The sequence below is a fragment of the Heterodontus francisci genome, chromosome 6 (genome assembly GCF_036365525.1).
Source record: "Heterodontus francisci isolate sHetFra1 chromosome 6, sHetFra1.hap1, whole genome shotgun sequence".
NCBI classification, from domain to species: Eukaryota; Metazoa; Chordata; class Chondrichthyes; order Heterodontiformes; family Heterodontidae; genus Heterodontus; species Heterodontus francisci.
Window position 1 is genome coordinate 94863676 of NC_090376.1, and position 22561 is coordinate 94886236.

Here is a 22561-nt window from a genome sequence, read left to right on the forward strand (position 1 = left end):
TCTATCAATCTCAGGTATTAAAATTTACAACTGATCCAGCATCAATTGCCATTTGCAGAAGAGAGTTCCAAACGTCTACCACCCTATGTGTGTAGAAGTGTTTCCAAATTCCACTCCTGAAAGGCCTAACTCTAATTTTTAGACTGTGCCCCCCAGGCCTAGACTCCTTAAACAGCAGAAATAATTTTTCTTTAGCACCCTATCTTTTCCCCTTAATAACATGAATATTTGGATCAAATTACACCTTAAACTTCTAAATCCCAGGGAATACAACCCTAGTTTGTATAATCTCTCCTCATAATTTAAACCGTGGAGTCCAGATATAATTCTGGTAAACCTACACTGCACTCCTTCTAAGGCCAACATATCCTTCTTCAGATGTGGTGCTCAGAACTGCTCACAGTACTCCAGGTGTGGTCTAACCAAGGCTTTGCATAGCTGAAGCATGACTTCTACCTCCTTGTATTCTGGTCTTCTAGATATAAAGGCCATCATTCCATTAGCTATTTTGATTATTTTCTGTAGCATAACATTTTAATGATCTAGATACCTGGACCCCCAAGTCTCTTTGAACCTCCACCTTTTCTAGCTTTTCATCGTTTAATAGTCCCTGTTCTATCCTTTTTAGGCCCAAAGTGGATAACCTCACATTTGCCTGAATTTAAATCCATTTGCCACAGTTTTGCCCATTCATTTTATCTATCAATATCCCTTTGTAATTTTACTCGTCTATCTACGCTGCTTACAATACCACCTACCTTTGTGTCATTGGCAAATTTGGTTCTGTGGTTTTCTATCCCATCATCTAAGTCGTTAATAAATACAGTATACAGTTAAAGCCCCAACACAGATCCTTGCAGGATGCTGCTAGTCATATCCTGCCAATCTGAGTACCTGCCTTTTATCCCTACACTCATTCTGCTGCTACTCAGCTAATTTCCAAAACAGGTCAATAATTTGCCTTCACTTCCATGGGTTTCAACCTTCGCTAACAGTCTCTTAAGACGGACTGCATCAAATGCCTTCAGGAAGTCCATATAAATAATGTCTATAGACATCCACCTGTCCACTACTTTAGTCATCTCTCGAAAAAAACTTCAATCAGGCTCATTAGACATGACCTACCCTTTACAAATCCATGCTGGCTGTCTCTGATCAGCTGAAAATTTTTAATAATTATTGACTCCAGTAATTTCTTGACAACAAATGTTAGGCTAAACTTAAAGAAAAAGCCTATAATTGCGCAAAGATGGGAGGCAGGTCAAAAGATTGGACAGAATATAAAAAACTGCAAAGAATGGCTAAAAGATTGATAAGGAAGGTAAAATTAGAGTACGAGAGAAAGCTAGCTAGAAATATAAAGACAGATAGTAAGAGTTTCTATAGATATTTAAAAAAGAAAAGAGGTAACAAAGTTGGTCCGATAAAAAGAGAGTCTGGGAATTAATAATGGATAATAAGGAGATGGCAGATGAATTGAACAGATATTTTGCATCGGTCTTCACTATTGAGGATACAAGTAACATCCCAGTATTAGCTGTAAGTCAGGAAATGGAAGGGAGGGAGGAACTCAAGAAAAGTACAATCACCAGGGAAGTGGTACTGAACAAATCCCCAGGTCCTGCTGGACTTCATCCTAGGGTATTAAAAGAAGTGGCCAGTGAGATAGCTGATGCGTCAGTTTTAATTTTCCAAAATTCCCTAGATTCGGGGAAGGTTCCGTTAGGTTGGAAAATAGCGAATGTAACTCCTTTATTCAAAAAGGGAGCGGGGAGAAAGCAGGAAACTACAGGCCAGTTAGCTTAACATCTGTCTTAGGGAAAATGTTAGAAGCTATTATTAAATATGTTATAGCATGGCATTTAGAAAAATTCAAGGGAATCAGGCAGAGTCAACATAGTTTTGTGAAAAGGAAATCATGTTTAACCAATTTATTGGAGTTCTTTGAGGGAGTTACATGTGCTGTGGATGAAGAGGAACAGCTGGATGTATTGTAGTTAGATTTCCAAAAGGCATTTGATAAGGTGCCACATCAAAGGTTGTTGCAGAAAATAAAAGCACATGGTGTAGGGGTAACATATTGGCATGGATAGAAGATTGGTCAGCTAACAGGAAACAGAGATTAGGCATAAATGGGTCATTTTCTGGTTGGCAAGATGTGACGAGTGGTGTGCCACAGGGATCTGTGCTGGGGCCTCAACTTTTTACAATTTATATAAATGACTTAGATGAAGGGACCAAAGGTATGGTTGCTAAATTTGCTGATGACACAAAGATAGGTAGGAAAGTAACTTGTGAGGAGGACATAAGGAGGCTACAAAGTGATAAAGATAAGTTAAGTGAGTGGACAAAGACCTGGCAAATGGAGTATAATGTGGGAAAGTGGGAAATTGTCCACTTGGCAGGAAGAATAAAAAAGAAGCATATTACCTAAATGGTGAGAGATTGCAGAGCTGTGAGATGCAGAAGGATCTGGGTGTCCAAGTGCATGAATCCCAAAAGGTTAGTATGCAGGTACAACCAGTAATTAGGAAAGCTAATAGAATGTTAGCGTTTATCGCGAGTGGAATTGAATACAAAAGGTGGGAGGTTATGCTTCAGGGCATTGGTGAGACCACATCTTGAGTACTGTGTACAGTATTGGTCTTCTTATTTAAGAAAGGATGTAAATGTATTGGAGGCAGTACAGAGAAGGTTTACTAGACTAATACCTGGAATGGGCAGGCTGTCTTATGAAGAAAGGTTGGACAGGCTAGGCTTGTACCCGCTGGAATTTAGAAGAGTAAGAGGCAACTTGATTGAAACATATAAGATCCTGAGGGGTCTTAACACGGTGGATGTGGAAAGGATGTTTCCCCTTGTGGGAGAATCTAGAACTGGGGGTCACTGTTTAAAAATAAGGGGTCACCCATTTAAGACAGAGATGAGGAGATGTATTTTTCGCTCAGAGGGTTGTGAGTCTTTGGAATTCTCTTTTGCAAAAGGAGGTGGAAGCAGAGTCTTTGTATATTTTTAAGGCAGAGGTAGATAGATTCTTGATAAGCAAGGGGGTGGAAGGTTATCGGGGGTAGGTGCAAATGTTGAGTAATCAGTTCAGCCATGAACTTATTGAATGGCGGAGCAGGCTCAAAGGGCCGAGTGGCCTACTCCTGCCCCTAATTCGTATGTTCGTATGTAACTGATCTGTAATTCCCAGATCTCCCTCTCATGCCTTTATTAAATAGGAGAGCGATATGTGCAATTTTCCAATCTGAGGGAATGATTCCCAAATTGAGAGCACTTTGGAAGATCATTGTTAGGGTAACTGCAATGTCGTCAACTACTTCCTTTAAATCCCTGGGATGGAAACCATCTGGTCCTCGAGATTTGTCACTCTTTAATGCCATTCTTTTCTTCATTACTGTTAATTTTGGTGAATTGCTGATCCCCTAAATCCCTGCTTCAATATTAGTTTCTTTGGATTTCCGTCATACTGACCTCTGCCTCTACTGTAAAAACTGATTCAAAATAACTATTCAACATGTACTTTATTTCCTTATTTTCATTGACAATATCACTGTTACAGTTTTCAAGGGGCCCACATTGCTCCTGATCACCTTTTTTTCCTAATATAATTGTAAAAAAATTTTGTGTTGATTTTCATAACCCTTGCAAGTTTCTTTTCACACTCCCTTTTTGTATCTCTTACTACCTGTTTTGTTACCCTTTGCTGCTCTTTGTCTCTTTTTCATTTGCCAGGATCTGTGCTATTTTTTGCATTATTGTATGCTTTTTCTTTCAGTTTATGTTGACTTACTTTTTGGTCCTCCATGGCTGTTTATTTTGGCAAGTAGAACTCTTGCCCTTTAGGGATATAAACTGGTTCTGTGTCACATTGAAGTCTTTTTTGAAAACCTCCCACTGATCTTTAGTTTATTGTGGACAGTCTCTGCAGTCTGTCTCATCGCATTGAAGTTATCCAAGCCTAAATCTGAAATCTTAGTAGCTGTTTTTCATTTCTTCCTTTCAAACACTGCATTGAACTCAAACATATTATGATCACTATTAGATAAATGTTCACACACCCTTAGGCTGTTAAATAAATCTGGCTCATTGCTCATTACTAAATCTAACACGGTATTCCCCCTTGTTGGTTTTAGGACATATTGTTGCAGAAAACTATCCCAGACACACTCAAGAAATTCACTATCTTTCTGATGTGTGTTAGTCTGCTTGTCCCAATCTATATGAAAATTAAACTCTCCCATTAAAACCACTCTGCCTTTACAACATGCTTGTCTAATCTCTGCATTTATGCCATTTAGCACTTCGCAGCTGCTACCAGTGGGCCTATGCATAACTCCCACTACAGTGTTAAATTTCATAATTCTACCCATAAAGTCTCCACCACCTGCTTACAACAATAGCTTGTATTTATGTAGCACCTTTGATGTAATAAAATGTCCCAAAGCACTTCATGGGCACTATCTTTCATTCTATCCCCTTTTATCATTGAAGTGATTGCATCGTTAATCATTAAGGCTATTCCTCTCCCTCACCCATTTTCCCTATCTTTCCTTCTAAGCTGGTATATTTAGTTCCCAGTCCTGACCATCTCGCAGCCATGTCTCAGTAATGGCTATCCTGTCATATCCTCCAAGTTGAATTTTCATCTACAATTTTTTTTTTATACTGTGTGTGTTTGTATAAAGAACGCTTATTTGGGCCACATGCCCTAACCTGTCCTTCAGCTGTAATGTTTACTCACATGTTTCTTATTTCTCTCTCCTGGTTTAATCATATTACACCTTTCAGTTCCCTCTTTATCTGTATTGCCTAAAGCATAATTTCTATCTGTTACTCCACTCTCTTCCCATTCATTTGTTTTTAAACTATTATTAGGACTACCTTTTCCACCTGAGTTCTCCCCATCATTTACTAGTTTAAAATCCTTCTGACCACCCTATTTATGCTTCCTGTTTGGACCCCGAACCCAGCCTGGTGCAGATGGATCCAGTCCCAGTGGTACAGTTTCTTCCGGTCCAAATACTGCTGCTAGTGTCCCATGAAATATAACCCCTATCATCACACCATTCCTTCATCCATATGTTCACCTCCCTAATCTGCTTATCCCTGCACCAATTTGCACATGGCTGGGGTGATAATCCAGAGATTATAACCCGTGAGGTCCTGTTCTTTAATATGTTCTTAGTTCCTGGTATTCTCCAAACAGGGCCTCTTCCTACTTCTCCCTATTTTGTTGGTACCAACATGGACCACAAAGATTGGAACCCCGCCACCCCACCCCCCCACCCCACCCCGACTCCCTCCAATATCCTTTCAAACCGGTTCGAGATGTCCTCACACAGGTACCAGGCAGACAACATACCATGTGGGACTTCAATCCTGCTTACAAAGGATGCTATCTGTAACCCTAATTATTGAATCCGCTACAACTACCACATTACACTTCCACTCCTCCTCCTCCCACTTGTTTCGATAGTCTTTATCCTTATTCTCACATTTACCAAGTACATTATATCTGTTGAATAGGATCAGTTTCTGCGGATCCTTGTTCTCTGTGTACTATCAGTCACACCCACCCAGAGCCTGCACCTCTCTACAAGGTGTGACTGAAGCCTAGAGCAAACTCTATAGGTACTGCTCCCCCTCCCTTATGTGTCAGAGTGTCTCCAACTCATATTCCAGCTCAATGAGGCGGATAGATTCAAGACAGAGACATCTATTGCAGATGTGTTCACTCTGGACAGTCTCACTATCTACAAACTCCCACATACTGCAGTCCAGACACACAACCTGATCTGCCATATCTTAGTCTATTTTATTTATATCTGCTTTTTACTTCATTATACATTTTTTTTGACACACCGATTTGCACTAAGCACTATAAGACTGGACAAAAATTTTAAAACACTTACTGCCTCAAGTTACTACAAGCACTGGAGGCAAAAGCAGCATCTCCTTCACCCTCTGCACCAAATTTCCATCTTTTGCACTCTGTTTACAATACAATCTGCTCTGCCATCACTCTATGCCGACCACTCTATTTGGCCTGAGTCCAGTCTGAAAAATATCTACAAGAGGACCCTTGAGGACTCAAGAGGACACAAGAGAAAGGAGGGAGCGAGAAACAGGCCAGTTGACCTGAAATCAGTAGCATGGAAATTACTCAAATCTATTGTTAAGGATGTGATAATAGGGTACTTGAAAAATCATAAACATGGATTTATGAGAGGGAGATTATGTTAAAGTTTTTTGAGGTTGTAACTTGCAGGGGAAACCAGTGGATGGAGTGTGTTTGGATTTTCAAAAAGCAACCAATAAGGTGCCACACGAAAGGTTATTACACAAAATTAGAGCTCATGAGATTGGGAATAATATATTAGCATAGATTGAAGATTGGTTAACGAATAGAAAACGGAGGGTTGGAATAAACACTATTTTTGGATTGGTAGGCTATAACTAGTGGGATAATGCAAAGATCAGTGCTTGGTCTTCAGCTATTTGCAATCTTTATCAATGACTTCGATGAAGGGACCAAGTGTAATGTATTCAACTTTGCTGACGATATAAAGTTATGTGGGAAAGTAAGCTGTGAGGAGGATGTAAAGAGGCTCTAAAAGTATGTAGCCAGGTTAAGTGAGTGGGTAAGAACATTGCAGACAGAATATATTGTGGAGAAATGTGAAATTATCCACTTTAGTAGGAAAAATAGAAAACAGAATATTTTGTAAATGGTGGAAGACTGGGAAATGTTGGCAATGAGAAGGGCCTGGGTGTTTTGTCCACAAATCACAGAAAGTTAACAAGCAGGTACAGCAAACAATTTGGAAAGCAAATGGTATGTTAGCCTTTATTAAAAAATGAAATGGAAGTAAAGAATTCTTACTGAAAATATAAAGGGCCTTGGTGAAACTGTACAGTTTTGGCTTCCTTATCTAAGAACATAAGAAATAGGAGCAGGGGTAGGCCATTCAGCCCCTCAAGCCTGCCCCTCCATTTAATAAGATCATGGCTGATCTGTCCCAGGCCTCAACTCATCTTTCGGGTCTGCTCCGCATAACCCTCGACTCCCTGAGATTTCAAAAATCTATCTACCTCCTTCTTAAATACATTTAGTGATCTAGCCTCCACAACTCTCTGAGGTAGAGAATTCCAGAGTTTCGCCACCCTCTAAGAGAAGACATTCCTTCGCATCTCAGTTTTAAATTCTGTAACTATGTCCCCTAGTTCAAGAATCCCCCACCAGTGGAAACATTTTCTAAACATCTACCCTGTCAAGCCCCCTTAGAATCTTATATGTTTCAATAAGATCACCTCTCATTCTTCTAAACGCCAATGAATAAAGGCCTAACCTGTTCAGCCGTTCTTGATAAGACAACCCCTTCATCCCAGGAATCAGCCTAGTGAACTTTTTTGAACTGCCTCCAATGCTAGTATATCCTTCATTAAATATGGGGACCATAAATATACGCAGTACTCCAAGTGTGGCCTCACCAACACCCTGTACAGTTGTAACAAGACTTCCCTATTTTTAAACTCTAACCCCCAGCAATAAAGGCCAAAATTCCATTTGCCTTCCGAATTACTTGCTGCACCTTCATGTTAACCTTTTGTGTTTCATGCACAAGAACACCCAGATCCCTCTGTACTGCAGTATTTTGTAGTCTTTCTCCATCTAAATAATCTGCCTTTTTATTCTTCCTACCAAAGTGGATGACCTCACATTGAACTCCATCTGCCAAATTTTTGCCCACTCACTTAACCTATCTATATCCCTTTGCAGATTCTTTGTGTCCTCATCACAACATGCCTTTCCACCTATTTTTGTATCATCATCAAATTTGGAGAAACTAAACTCTGTCCCTTCCTCTAAGTCATTAATGTAGATAGTAAATAGTTGAGGCCCTAGGACCGATCCTTGTGACACCCCACTAGTTATGGCTTTCCAACCTGAAAAAGACCCATTAATCCCAACTCTGTGCCTTCTGTGTGTTTGCCAATCCTCAATCCATGCCAACACATTATCCCCAATACCCTGAGCTCTTATTTTGTGCAATAATCTTTTATGTGGCATCTTATCGAATGCCTTCTGAAAATACAATTACACTGCATCTACTGGTTCCCTTTTAGACACTCTGCTTGTTATATCCTCAAAGAACTCTAACAAATTTGTCAAACATGATTTCTCTTTCATAAAATCATGTTGACTCTGTTTGATTGCATTATGTTTTTCTAAATGTCCTGCTATTTCTTCCTTAATAATGGACTCTAGCATTTTCCCAATGACAGATGTTAAGCTAACTGGTCTATAGTTTCCTGCTTTCTGTCTCACTCCTTTCTTGAATAGGGGTGTCTCATTAGCGGTTTTCCAATCTGCTGGTACCCTACTGGAATCCAGTGAGTATTGGTATATTATGACCAATGCCTCCACTATCTCTACAGCCACTTCTTTTAAAACCCTTGGATGCAGGCTATCAGGTCCTGGCAACTTGTCTCATCAATTTGTCCAGCACCTTTTCCCTCGTGATAGAGATTGTTATCAGTTCCTCCTTCCCATTTACACCTTGCTCATCTATTATTGTTGGGATGTTTATAGTGTCCTCCACCGTGAAGACCGATGCAAAATATTGGTTTAAATTATCTGCTATTTCCCTGTTCCCGGTTATTAATTCCCCAGTCTCATCCTCTAAGGGTCCCACACTTATTTTAGCTACTCTCTTCCTTTTTATGTATCCGTAGAAGCTCTTACTGTTTGTTTTTATATTTTTTGCCAATTTATTCTCATAATCAATTTTCTCCCTCTTTATTAGTTTTTTAGTCATCCGCTGCTGGTTTCTAAAATATTCCCAATCCCCTGGCCTACCACTAGCTTTCGCCACTTTGTACACCTTTGTTTTTGATTTGATATTCTCCTTAACTTCCATTGTTATCCACGGGTAGTTCATCGTTCTCATCGAGTCCTTCCTTCTGACCGGAATAAATGTTTGCTGAGTGTTATGAAATATCTGCTTAAAAGTCTGCCACTGCTCATCTACTGACTTTCCCTTTAGTCTATTTTCCCAGCCTCTCCCCGCTCTTGACGCTCTTTTTGAAATGAAGCCTTTCCCTGCTCTTGGCGCTCTTTTTCAAATGAAGCCTCTCCCCGCTGTCCGCGCTCTTTTTGAATTGAAGCCTCTCCCCACTGTCCGCGCTCTTTTTGAAATGAAGCCTCTCCCTGCTCTCCACGCTCTTTTTGAAATGAAGCCTCTCCCTGCTATCGGCACTCTTTTTGAAATGAAGCCTCTCCCTGCTCTCCCCGCTCTTTTTGAAATGAAGCCTCTCCCTGCTCTCTGCGCTCTTTTTGAAATGAAGCCTCTCACTGCTCTCCACGCTCTTTTTCAAATGAAGCCTCTGCTTGCTTTCGGCACTCTTTTTGAAATGAGGTGCAAGATGGGCAACCAATTGGATCGTGTCAGTTGCCTGCCAGGCAGATTAAGTTTCAACTATAATAAAAACAGAAATTGCTAGAAATACTCTGCAGGTCGGGCAGCATCTGTGGAGAGAGAAGCAGAGTTAACATTTCAGGTCTGTGACCTTTCATCAGAACTGGCAAAGGTTAGAAAAGAATTAGGTTTTAAGCAAGTGAAGATAGGAGGTGGGGGGGGGGGGGGGGGGTGTTGGTGGGTAAGAGAACAAAAGGGAAGGTGTGTGATAGGGCAGAGGGCAGGAGAGATTAAATAACAAACGTCATGGGACAAAGGCAAAGAGAGTATTAATACTTGTGGTGAAAGACAAAGCATTAGTCCAGAGACAATGTTAATGGCAGAGTAATGAGAATTTCTATCCAAAAACACAAACATGAAAAACAGGCACATGGTTAAAAAATAAAATAAGAAATAAAGGAAAAATATAAAAACAAACTCTGAAATTATTGAACTCAATATTCAGTCCAGATTTCCAGCATCTGCAGTATTTTGCTTTTATTTACTTGCTTTTTATTTTAGGTTTAGGTTCAGGTTTCAACTAGCTCCACGACCTCCACTTATACACGACTGATTGATTAATATTGTAGCTATTCCGTGTAGCAGTCCAGAGGCACAGCAATTAAAGGTATTGGCCTTAACAGCACTGGCAGCATACTCCTTCTGGTTGAGGTTGACTGCAGCTTTCCTTATGGCAGATTGCACAACCCTTATCACTGTTGGCATGGTGAACATAAAGGGGAATTTTAACATGGAGCAGCATATGGGGTGCAGTGGGGTGTTAAAACCAAGGAAAATGGCAGTACATTGAGAAGTAAGCTCCAACCCACCAACTTTCACATTTCATAGAATGGTTACAGCACGGAAGGAGGCCATTTCATCCCGTTGTGTCTGTGCTGGCTCTCTGCAAGAGTAACTCAGATTGTCCCACTCCCCTGGCTTTTCCCCATAGCCCTGCAAATCTTTTCTCTTCAGATCATTATCCAGTTCCCTTTTGAAAGCTGTGGTTGAATCTGCCTCCACCACACTGTCAGGCAGTAGATTCTTGATCCTAACCACTTGCTGCTTAGAAATGTTTTTTCTCGTGTCACCTCTGGTTCTTTTGCCATTCACTTTAAATCAGCGCCCTCTGGTTCTTGACCCTTCTGCCAATGGGAACAGTTTCTCCCCATCTACTCTGTCCAGAACCCTCATGGACTGGGATTTTGTGTGGCCCCACCCGAGGCAGGGACGGAGGCGGGGCGGGAGGGTAGGCACAGATTATCGTGGCGGAAGGGTTGGTGGAGCGCCCATCGCCTCCCCATCGCCAACCAATCTTCCCTTGGGAGGGATAGGTTGACAATGGTCTTCCAGCCCAGAGTCAAATTAAGGCCCTTAAGTGACCTATTAAGGGCCTCTACCCACCGCTGCAGGGATCTTACCGGTGGTGGGGGGGGCCTCCGCCACACGGGGAGGATGCCTTACAACACAAGGTGCCCTCGCTGTGGGCTTGGGGGGTTCCCTCCATCGTGGGCAATTTGTGGCCTATGGCGGACCCCCACTGGGAACAACTTCGCTCCCCCTCCCCACTGCTGGAACCCCCCTCACTGGGACCTTCCAGACTGGCCAGATGACCCTGCCTCATCTACCTCTGCTCTGGGATTTCAGCACTGGGCCTGGCTCTGAGGCCTCTGCAGTACTGGCAGTGGCCACTGTTCCTTGTGGCGCTGTGATTGGTCAGCATCTCTTGGAGGTGGGATCCTAGTCTTTAAAGGGACAGGGATCCCAGCTCCTGAAACTTTGATTTAAAAAGACTGGAGGATCACTCTGGGGCGGGGAGGGGTGGTGTTGGGGGTTGCAGGGTTGGGGGGTTCACAAAAAGGGGGAAGCAGGGACCCACCTCCTTTTCGGTCTGCACCGGGAGCCTGGCCTCCAGCACAAAATCCAGCCCATAATTTTGAACACCTCTATCAAATCTCCTCTCTATCTTCTCTCCTTAAAGGAGAACCATCCCAGCTTTGCCAATCTATCACGTAACTAAAGTCTCTTATCCCCAGAACCATTCTGGTAAATCTTTTCTGCACCTTCTCCTATGCCTTCACATCCTTCCTAAATTGTGGTGCCCAGAATTTGGCACAATACTCCAGTTGAGGCCATACCATTGTTTTATTAGGTTAAACATAATTTCCTTGCATTTGTACTCTATGCCTCTATTATAAAGCCAATGATCCTGTATGCTTTAATAATCGCTTTCTCAACCTTCCCTGCCTTTAACGATTTGTGCACATATGCCTCCAGGTACCTCTGCTCCTGCACCCCCTTCAGAATTGTATCCCTTTTTTATATTGCCTTTCCTTGTTCTTCCTACCAAAATGTATAATTTCACATTTGTCTGCATTAAATTTCATCTGCCATGTGTCTGCCCATTCCACCAGCCTATGTCCTTTTGAAGTCTATCACTGTCCTCTTCACAGTTCATAATACTTCCAAGTTTTATGTCATCTACAGATTTTGAAATTGTGCTCTGCACACCCAAGTCTAGCTCATTAACATATATCAAGAAAAGCAGAATTCCCTGGGGAACCCCAGTATATACTGTCCTCCAATCTGAAAAACAACTGGACTGAGTTTGACTGTATGCGTGCAACCCACTCGGGAGAGACAGATTGCCAATTAACATATGTTAATCACTCAATTAAAGCGATATTTACACAAACATTCGGGTTTAATGCCGGATACATAGTGAAAGGTGAGAACATAGTGGCAATTGAGGAGATCGATCAATCTTGTGGAAATATGATAATAAAGGCTCATAGGCTAGTGGGAGGATATGTTCACAGTACTTTTGCTGAGAGTTTACTTTCTACTCTTTGGTGTTTGTTCTATCAAATCATGATGGGAGGTGCCTAGGACACCTTAGATTGGAACTCAGAAGAAGAGCAAATTCATCAGCAGCAGCAGTGTACTGATCACAGACCTGTAGTTGCACAGGAGAGAGGGGAGCAGCAGAGTTGGGAGCAGCACAGGGGAGCAGCTCTCAGGAGGCACTATTGCGAAACAGTGTCAACGTCAGAGACTGAGTTTCCATTACATATCTGAACATCAGTGTCTCAGGAGGCTCAGGCTGTTGCATCAGGTAGTGGCAGACATCTGCCGCCTCCTAGAAGAAGACTGCTCCCTGTTAGATCTGGTGGCCATGCACTTCCAACATTTTTGCCTCTGGATCCTTCCAGGGGTACGCTGAAGACATACCTAAGATCGCCCAGTCAGTGGCCCACAAATGCCTGAGACAAGTGACTGATGGTTTGTTTTCCAGGGCTGTCAATTATGCCAGCCTCGCCTGGAATTACACCAGTCAGAAAGAGTGAATGTTAAGGTTTACAGCTCTGGCTGGCGTCCCACAAGTAAAGGGTATAATTGACTGTAGACACACAGCAATCTGGACACCCCCAGACCACCCAGGAGTATTTGTCAACCTCAAGTGCTTCCACTCCATTAATGTGCAGTTAGCGTGCAACCACAAAAGGATATTTCTGCAGGTATGCGCCAGATTCCTGGAGAGCTGCCAACATGCTTTTGTCCTGTGGCAGTCCAAGTTCCCCGACATCTTCAGACATGCAAGCAGACTTAAGAGGTGGCCACTAAGAGACAAAGAATACCCATTTCAAACTTGATTGATGACACCCATTGGAAACCCAATTTATGAAGCCCAACAGCGCTCCAATGAATGTCATCGGTCCATCAGATACGTGATTGAACAAGGCAGATTTGGAGGCACAACTTCAGTATGCACCAGCCGGGATTTCCCAAATGATCGTAGTGTGCGGTGCTCTGCACAACATTGTGAAGTAGTGCGGTTTGAACCTGCAGGAAGAACAAGGAGTAGCACGCAGATCCTCTTCGGACGACTTTGAGGGTGGGGGTAAGACAAGGAGGAATGAGGAGGAGGAAGACGAGGTTGGCAATGCACCCCAGATGCTCGCATTGCTATCCAGGATGCCAGGGATTACCTTATTAATGCAAGGTTGTCTTAGGTTGCACCAGCCAACCCATGTTACAAGCACATGCATTGACCACTCTTTTCACTCCCTCCCTCAAAGTGACTGACACAAAGCAGTCCTGCAAACAACCAACAATCCCTTCCACATCTCCATTGTTCCCCATCAATTCATGTCTTCCCATTCATCATCAAATAAATTAAAATCCAACTTGCCACCCAGCACCCAAGAGTGGACAAGGCAGGAAAGTAATGATAAATAATAATATTTTCTGACATATCCATGTGCATACCCTTGTGCAACTACAAAACTTACACTTCCTTTTCCTAATACTCCTGCATGGTGCAACCCCATGGCTTGAGCAGAGGTAGAGGCAGGCTGCTCAGATCCCTGTTCTGACTGCTGAGATGATTTTGGCCAATGCCTTCTGGTTTTTAAAGCTCATGACTATGCCACCTGCATCTGTGCAGGGGCAGACTTGGCTATCAGGAGACAAGAAAGCATGTAGGCTTCTAACTGATGGGGGTAATGGGTGAGAAGTGTAAACGTCTTAAGTGGAGTCCCCCTTCCATGCCCTCTTTCGCCATAATCCTTCTCATGATCCAAGGACTTTTGATTGCTACCACTGTGGTGGTGAGCACTTTGTTGCAGACCATTTTAAGGCCAAGGCTAAGGTATTTGTCCTATTTAAGATGGCAGAAATGGTGGGGCTCAAGGAATGCATGGACTCAGTTGATAGCCTCCTTTGATTGTCCATTCTGATGGCACTCTACGGTTCGCAATGCCCTGCAACATCAACCCACTCATGCTTGAGGCAGATTCCTCTTTTCACTCTGCAGTTGTGGTGAGTGTGCTTGGAAGGTCTGTCATTGCATTGCCAATTTTCTGCTGCTGCTTAATGATTATCCTTTTCATTGATGGTTCCCAGAGTACAGCATCTGTTTCCAGCTGAGCAGAGCTTGAAAAGGGTTGCGCCCTTCAACAAGTACTCTCCACTGCTGTCCCTTTCACCACCATCTGCTCACTGGTGACATGTGAGTCATCAGATGAAAAGCCAACTATCTATGTGGTCCCATTGAAATGTGAGTATTTGAGCTAGTGCACGGTATGCATGAGTCCTGCAACAGTGCACCCTCAGAAGGATTCAGCTCTTCTGAGGAATTGTCATTGTCAACTTCTACCAACTTCTGCTGCATGCATGAAGGCCCTGGCAGGGATACAAGACATGAATTAGTCCTGGCAAAGTAAGAATATAGGGCAAGTTATCACTATGAAGATATTTCACTTGCTGTTGAAATCAACTGAATGCCATGTGAAATATAGGTCACAATAACTTACTGGAAGTGAAGCTGATAATGGCTCATAGAATGCAACAAGGCATCTGAGACCTCAATGAATGGCAGAACCAACAGTGTATCTCCCTAACCAATGAGTTGGCTTTAATTTCCCAAAATTCCCTAGATTGGAAAATAGCGAATGTAACTCCTTAATTCAAAAAGGGAAGCAGACAGAAAGCAGGAAACTACAGGCCAGTTAGCTTAACATCAGTCTTGGGGAAAATGTTAGAAGCTATTATTAAAGACATTATAGCAGGGCACCTAGAAAAATTCAAGGTAATCAGGCAGAGTCAACAAGGTTTTGTGAAATGGAAATCATGTTTAACCGATGTATTGGAGTTCTTTGAAGAAGTAACATCTGCTGTGGGTAAAGAGGAACTGGTGGATGTACTGTACTCATATTTCCAAAAGGCATTTGGTTAACATATTGACATGGATCGAAGATTGGCTCGCTAACAGGAAACAGAGAGTAGGCTTAAATAGGTCATTTTCTGGTTGGCAAGATGTAACGAGTAGTATGTCACAGGGATCCCTGCAGGGGCCTCAACTTTTTGCAATTTATATAAATGACTTAGATGAAGGGACCAAAGGTGTGGTTGCTAAATTTGCTGATGACACAAAGATAGGTAGGAAAGTAAGTTGTGAAGAGGACATAAGGGGTCTACAAAGGGAGATAGAGAGGTTAAGTGAGTGGGCAAAGATCTGGCAAATGGAGTATAATGCGGGAAATGTAAAATTGTCCACTTTGGCAGGAGGAATAAAAAAGAAACATATTATCTAAATGGTGAGAGATTGCAGAGCTCTGAGATGCAGAGGGATCTGGGTGTCCTAGTGCATGAATCACAAAAGGTTAGTATGCAGGTTCAGAAGGTATTTATGAAAGCTAATAGAATGTTATCATTTATTGAGAGGGGAATTGAATACAAAAGTAGGGAGGTTATGCTAGTTATAAGAGCATTGTTGAGACCACATCTGGAGTACTGTGTACAGTATTGGTCTCTTTATTTCAGGAAGGATGTAAATGCATTGGAAGCAGTTCAGAGAAGGTTTACTAGACTAATACGTGGAATGGACAAGTTGTCTTATGAAGAATGGTTGGACAGGCTAGGCTTGTATCCATTGGAATTTGGAAGAGTAAGAGGCAACTTGATTGAAACATATAAGATCCTGAGAGGTCTTAACACGGTGGATGTGGAAAGGATGTTTCCCCTTGTGGTAGAATCTAGAACTAGGGGTCACTGTTTAAAAATAAGGGGTCACGCATTTAAGACAGAAATCAGGAGAATTTTTTTTCTCTCAGAGGGTCGTGAGTCTTTGGAACTCAATTCCTTAAAAAGCGGTGGAAGCAGAGTCTTTGAATATTTTTAAGGCAGAGGTAGATAGATTCTTGATAAGCAAGGGGGTGAAAGGTTATCAGGGGTAGGTGGGAATGTGGAGTTGAGGTTACAATCAGATCAGCCATGATCTTGTTGAATGGCAGAGCAGGCTCGAAAGGCCAATTGGCCTACTCCTGCTCCTAATTCATATGTTTGTATGCTACCTCTGGCCAGTGGTGTGCTCTCTTCTCCTACAAGGAGAGAAAGCAAAAAGGTATGAGTGCTTATAATGGTGGCTGCTGTGAAACTCAGAATGTGGGGCTTGGCACTTGAAAGTGTTACGCCACTCACCTGTCATGCCCTCCTGAGGTCCTGGATCCTCTTGGTGCACTGCCTCCAGGTTAGAAGGAGCACACGCCTGCTGCTGACTTTCTCAGTCACTTCTGTCCACGCCTTCGTTGGAGAGGTTGTCCTCTTCCTCCCATCCTTGGGAAAGATCATCTCACTGCAGCCCCTCAGATCCCATAGCAGGATCTCCATGTCCTTAAATGCCTCTTGAATCCATTTGCACTATTTATCTGAGTGTTCCTTTCTAATAACTTATTCCATACATCTTTTTTGTGAAATAATTCTGCCTGAAACCTTTCTTTTCTTCCTTCTATTCATTTTGAATCCTTTGTCAGTATGTTACGACTGAAGCGGGAGGAGTGCACTGTTTCTCTAGTTCCACTTCTCCACAGGTCACAACATTTATTTACATTTTTTCCCAGTTACCAATACGGTATTTTTATCCCAGAATAAAATACACCAATCAGGTTTCTTTAATAAGCAACAAAATTATCAGTTTATTATAAAACAAGTCTTAATTCATAATGAAGCAAAGTATTAACACGCAGATTGAAATATAAAAGTTCCCTTAGCCCCTCACACACATTCACACACACATACACTAGTTAGAACCATTGAAAAATTATGGCACAGAAGGAGGCCATTCAGCCCATCGTGTCTATACCAGCCGAAGAGAAAAAAAGCTAGCTGCACAATCTAATCCCACCTTCCAGCACCTGGTCCATAGCCTTGCAGGTTACAATACTTCAGGTGTATGTCCAGGTTAACCAAAAAAAAAGAGATTTACTCTTTCAACCTCTATTACAAAAAAACAGACAGAAAGAATACTTTGGCCAAATACTTGCTAAATCTTGAAGAAAAAGAGAAGATATGGAAAGATGTCAGATGTCTTTTGTTTTGGTTTGGCATCCGAAATATGCGTAGATGGCTGTTACTGGAATCTTCCTAGAAGAATTCTTGTTAGGCGATGTTGAAGATCAGTTTGGGCAGGTTTTCCAGGAAAAGTGCAGCAACAGAGGTTTCAGGCAGTTTCTTACACTTGCTTCTCTTAAAGAGATGGAAATGTTGGCAGGTTTTTTCAAAGAGATGGAACAAGCTGAGTTGGGGCTTGCTCCCTTGGCAAGTTTTCTCCAACTGTCCTTTTCTGAACACTGTCCATATCCCAACTTACTGTCCAAAACAAGAACAAAAACAAAAACAAAAAAACCCTCTGGTTAATTATTTGAAAACAGATGACTTCCAGTAAGGGCTTCTTCCTCCCTGCACCCCCCCCCCCCCCCCCCCACCACTTCCTCAAACTTTCAGCCACCTAGGTTCCACTTTCCAAAATTCCCTTCCTAAACCACTCTACCTTGATACCTCCTTCTCCTCCTTTAAGACTGTCTTAAAACCCAGCTCCTTCACCAATCTGTAGGTCACTGCTCTTAATCGCTCATTCTTTTTCTTAATTGCCATTTTTCAATACACCTTTGTGAAGCACCTGGGGATTGTTTTCCTGCATTAAAGATGCTATATAAAGGTAAGTTGTTGCTGCCACACAATAGGGAGAAAACTGGCAACAGTTTGCCCACCTGCCCATTTGGGCACATGTTCTGAATGATATGAATAAAAGGATGGGGCGGCAAATCCCTTAAAAAGAGGGAAATGGTCTTAATCCCCAAAAGTACTTTTTTTTTATTTGTCCTTGGGATGTGAGCATTGCTGGCAAGGCCAACATTTATTGCCCATCCCAAATTGCCTTCAGACTATGATTAGAAAACCTGAATTAAGAACAAAAAAAAGCATGGAGCAAGTAATAATCATTCATTCTATCAGATTTGTACTGTCCACAGATCACCCATAATTAGTTCTATCATGGACTATATCCAACTTATTTAATTGCCTGATGAACAATGTACAGGGTTTTTCTCTAATTAAATAGTACAATAACAATAGTCCAGCCATACAACCTATATTGTTCATCTTTAACATTGCCATACTGTGGAACCTATTTAAGTAAATACCCAATAGATGAGAAGTCTGTTTAAGTAAATAAAATAAATCCTTCTCTTATAACTCCCCATGTTTCCAGATCATATAAATTAATCAAAAAATTACCATTTACAGCTGAACATCACCATCAAACTCTTCCTGGAACCTACAGTCTCGACAAGTACCTAGAAGAAGTTTTCAACATCACAGCTAACTAAATGGCAGATGTTTTACATGTGCATGCTTTTCACCTTCAGTTCGTTCACTTTGTTGCATGCTTTTTTACCAAGCTTATTCCAGATATAACACAGTCATCCCATTTTGTATTTTCTTTTTATAGCCACTAAATCCAGCCCTTTCCTGACCTATGTCTTAAAATTTCTTTCAGTGTGCATTTGGCTCAGCCAGCCTACCCCAGTAGTCCACCAGAGCTAACCGATCAGCTGCTTAGGCAGCTATGATATTGAAAATTGTTGCACTAGTTCAAAATGCCACGGGCAACAGAAGCGAATGGAAAGTGGCAAGATTATTTAGTAGAATCACCCAGATAAGAGAAAACATTTTGTTGGCAAATAGCCTATTAATTTAAAAAGGCTTTAGTGCCAGCATCTCAAGAACAAATGCCACATAGAACTAAAGTTGATACCTGTACTATAGAATACTGAATTATAATTATTTTATTGTAGTGTACAGAAAGATCCTGTTACAAAAGATATACGTATCATCTCTACAGTGTTCAAGGTTTCAGCCTATGTAAGTATCAGTTAAAATCAAGAATTGTATTTGAATTTTCTTGAAATTATGTTGATGATTGCACTGGTTGAAATACTGAAATATGTTACTAACCCACAGTAAGTTGTGTAGATGGGAGCAGGAAGTTACAAAGAGACATAGACAAATTAAGTGAATGAACTCTATCTGCCAGAGTTTTGACCAATGTGGGTAAGTGTGAGATCATCTCTGGATACAAGAAAGAAAAATTGGAATATTTTCTTAATGGCGAGAGGCTTGGAATTGCAGAGAAGCAAAGAAATTTGGTTTCCAGGTGCACAAATAACTAAAAGTTAGGTAATCAAAAAGATGAATAGAATATTAGCCTTTATTTCAAGGGGGCTGGAAAACAAGGGGTTATGCTTCAGTCATATAGAGCCTTGGCCAGATCCCATATTAGTCTTGGACCAAGTATGATGCAGATTCACTAGAATGCTACCAGTCTGAAAAAGGTTAAATTGTAAGGACAGGATGTATAATCTTCAATAATAAAAACAAGAAATGCTGGAATCATCCACCACCACCCTCCTCCGCCTGGCTGAACTTGTTCTCACATTGAACAACTTCTCCTTCAACTCCACGCACTTCCTTCAAGTAAAAGGTGTCGCTATGGGTACCCGCATGGGTCCTAGTTATGCCTGTCTTTTTGTGGGATATGTCGAGCATTCTTTGTTCCAGTCCTACTCAGGCCCCCTCCCCCAACGCTTTTTCCGGTACATTGATGACTGTATCGGTGCCGTTTCCTGCTCCCGCCCCGAACTGGAAAACTTTATCAACTTTGCTTCCAATTTCCACCCTTCTCTCACCTTCACATGGTCCATCTCTGACACTTCCCTTCCCTTCCTCGACTTCTCTGTCTCCATCTCTGGGGATAGGTTGTCTACTAATATCCATTATAAGCCCACCGACTCCCACAGCTACCTCAACTACACTTCTTCACACCCTCCCTCCTGTAAGGACTCCATTCCATTCTCCCAGTTTCTCCGTCTCCGACGCATCTGCTCTGATGATGCTACCTTCCATGACGGTGCTTCTGATATGACCTCCTTTTTCCTCAACCGAGGATTTCCCCCCACTGTGGTTGACAGGGCCCTCAACCGTGTCTGACCCATTCCCCGCACCTCTACCCTCACCCCTTCCCCTCCCTCTCAGAACCGTGACAGGGTTCCCCTTGTCCTCACTTTTCATCCCACCAGCCTCCATATCCAAAGGATCATCCTCCGCCATTTTTGCCACCTCCAGCGTGATGCCACTACCAGTCGCATCTTCCCCTCCCTTCCCCTGTCAGCATTCCGAAGGGATCGTTCCCTCCGCGACACCCTGGTCCACTCCTCCATTACCCCCACCACCTCGTCCCCGTCCCAGGGCACCTTCCCCTGCAATCGCAGGAGGTGTAATACCTGCCCATTTACCTCCTCTCTCCTCACTATCCCAGGCCCCAAACACTCCTTTCAGATGAAGCAGCGATTTACTTGTACTTCTTTCAATGTAGTATACTGTATTCGCTGCTCACAGTGTGGTCTCCTCTACATTGGGGAGACCAAGCGCAGACTGGGTGACCGCTTTGCGGAACATCTCCGCTCAGTCCGCAGGCAGGACCCTGAGCTTCCGGTTGCTTGCCATTTCAACACTCCCCCCTGCTCTCATGCTCACATCTCTGTCCTGGGATTGCTGCAGTGTTCCAGTGAACATCAACGCAAGCTCGAGGAACAGCATCTCATTTACCGATTAGGCACACTGCAGCCTGCCGGACTGAACATTGAGTTCAATAATTTCAGAGCATGACAGCCCCCCATTTTACTTTCATTTTTAGTTATTTTTTCTTCCTTTTTTTTACATTCTTTTTTACATTTTTTACAATCTTTTTTTTTGCATTTATTTCATTTCATCTTAGTTTGTTCAGTTTGCTTACCCACTGTTTTTTTTCAGGTTTGCACTTGCTGCTGTTCAATATTCAGTGTATTTACACCTAATCTGTACTAATGCTTTGTCTTTCAACACACCATTAACATATTGTTTGCCTTTGCTCCGTGACCTTTTGGTCAGCTATGTGGCCTGGACCAATCTAGACCTCCTTTGTTATCTCTTGCCCCACCCCCACCTCACTTGCTTATAACCTGTGACTTTTCTAATATTTGTCAGTTCCGATGAAGGGTCACTGACCTGAAACGTTAACTTTGCTTCTCTTTCCACAGATGCTGCCAGACCTGCTGAGTGATTCCAGCATTTCTTGTTTTTATTTCAGATTTCCAGCATCCGCAGTATTTTGCTTTTATTTTAGTGTATAATCTTCAGTTGTTTTCCACTGAGTACTGACAGTCCAGTGATCGAATTGAGGTGTTTAAAATCGCCTTTGGCGATGATCTTTGCGTCCTCACTGTCCACTGGAGTCGTACCAGATGATTGGAGGGTGGCAAATGTTATTCCCTTGTTCAAGAAAGGGCATAGGGATAACCCTGGGAATTATAGACCAGTCAGTCTTACGTCGGTAGTGGGCAAATTATTGGTGAGGATTCTGAGAGACAGGATTTATGATTATTTGGAAAAGCATAGTTTGATTCGAGACAGTCAGCATGGCCTTGTGAGGGGCAGGTCATGCCTCACAAGCCTTATTGAATTCTTTGAAGATGTGACAAAACACATTGATGATGGAAGAGCAGTGGATGTGGTGTATATGGATTTTAGCAAGGCGTTTGATAAGGTTCCCCATGGTAGGCTCATTCAGAAAGTAAGGAGGCATGAGATACAGGGAAAGTTGGCTGTCTGGATACAGAATTGGCTGGCCCATAGAAGACAGAGGGTAGTAGATGGAAAGTATTCAGCCTGGAGCTCGGTAACCAGTGGTGTTCCGCAGGGATCTGTTCTGGGACCTCTGCTCTTTGTGATTTTTATAAATGACTTGGATGAGGAAGTGGAAGGCTGGGTTAGCAAGTTTGCCGATGACACAAAGGTTGCTGGAGTTGTGGATAGTGTGGAAGGCTGTTGTCAGTTGCAACGGGACATTGACAGGATGCAGCTAGGCTGAGAAGTGGCAGATGGAGTTCAACCTGGAAAAGTGTGAAGTGATTCATTTTGGAAGGTCGAATTTGAATGCAGAATACAGGCTTAAAGACAGGATTCTTGGTAGTGTGGAGGAACAGAGGGATCTTGGGGTCCATGTCCATAGACCGCTCAAAGTTGCCACCCAAGTTGATAGGGTTGTTAAGAAGGCGTATGGTGTGTTGGCTTTCATTAACAGGGGGATTGAGTTTAAGAGCCGCGAGGTTATGCTGCAGCTCTATAAAGCCCTGGTTAGACCACATTTGGAATATTGTGTTCAGTTCTGGTCGCCTCATTATAGGAAGGATGTGGAAGTTTTAGAGAGGGTGCAGAGGAGA

The 22561-nt window shown here is 42.4% G+C and overlaps 1 protein-coding gene and 1 long non-coding RNA gene across 6 annotated transcripts in view; one reads left to right on the forward strand and one right to left on the reverse strand.

The window, feature by feature from the left end:
• cfap300 (cilia and flagella associated protein 300) overlaps positions 1 to 22561 on the forward strand; it is a 78457-nt gene that overhangs the window by 54026 nt on the left and 1870 nt on the right. For all 3 annotated transcript variants that reach the window (XM_068034075.1, XM_068034076.1, XM_068034078.1), the window contains exon 6: positions 19100 to 19166. In XM_068034075.1, the coding sequence (XP_067890176.1) occupies positions 19100 to 19166 (67 nt within the window). The remainder of the gene's footprint in view (positions 1 to 19099; positions 19167 to 22561) is intronic.
• The window catches only part of LOC137371452 (uncharacterized), an 85249-nt gene continuing 79648 nt past the window's right edge, over positions 16961 to 22561 (reverse strand). For all 3 annotated transcript variants that reach the window (XR_010975225.1, XR_010975224.1, XR_010975226.1), the window contains exon 5: positions 16961 to 17612. This is a non-coding gene — a long non-coding RNA (uncharacterized lncRNA). The remainder of the gene's footprint in view (positions 17613 to 22561) is intronic.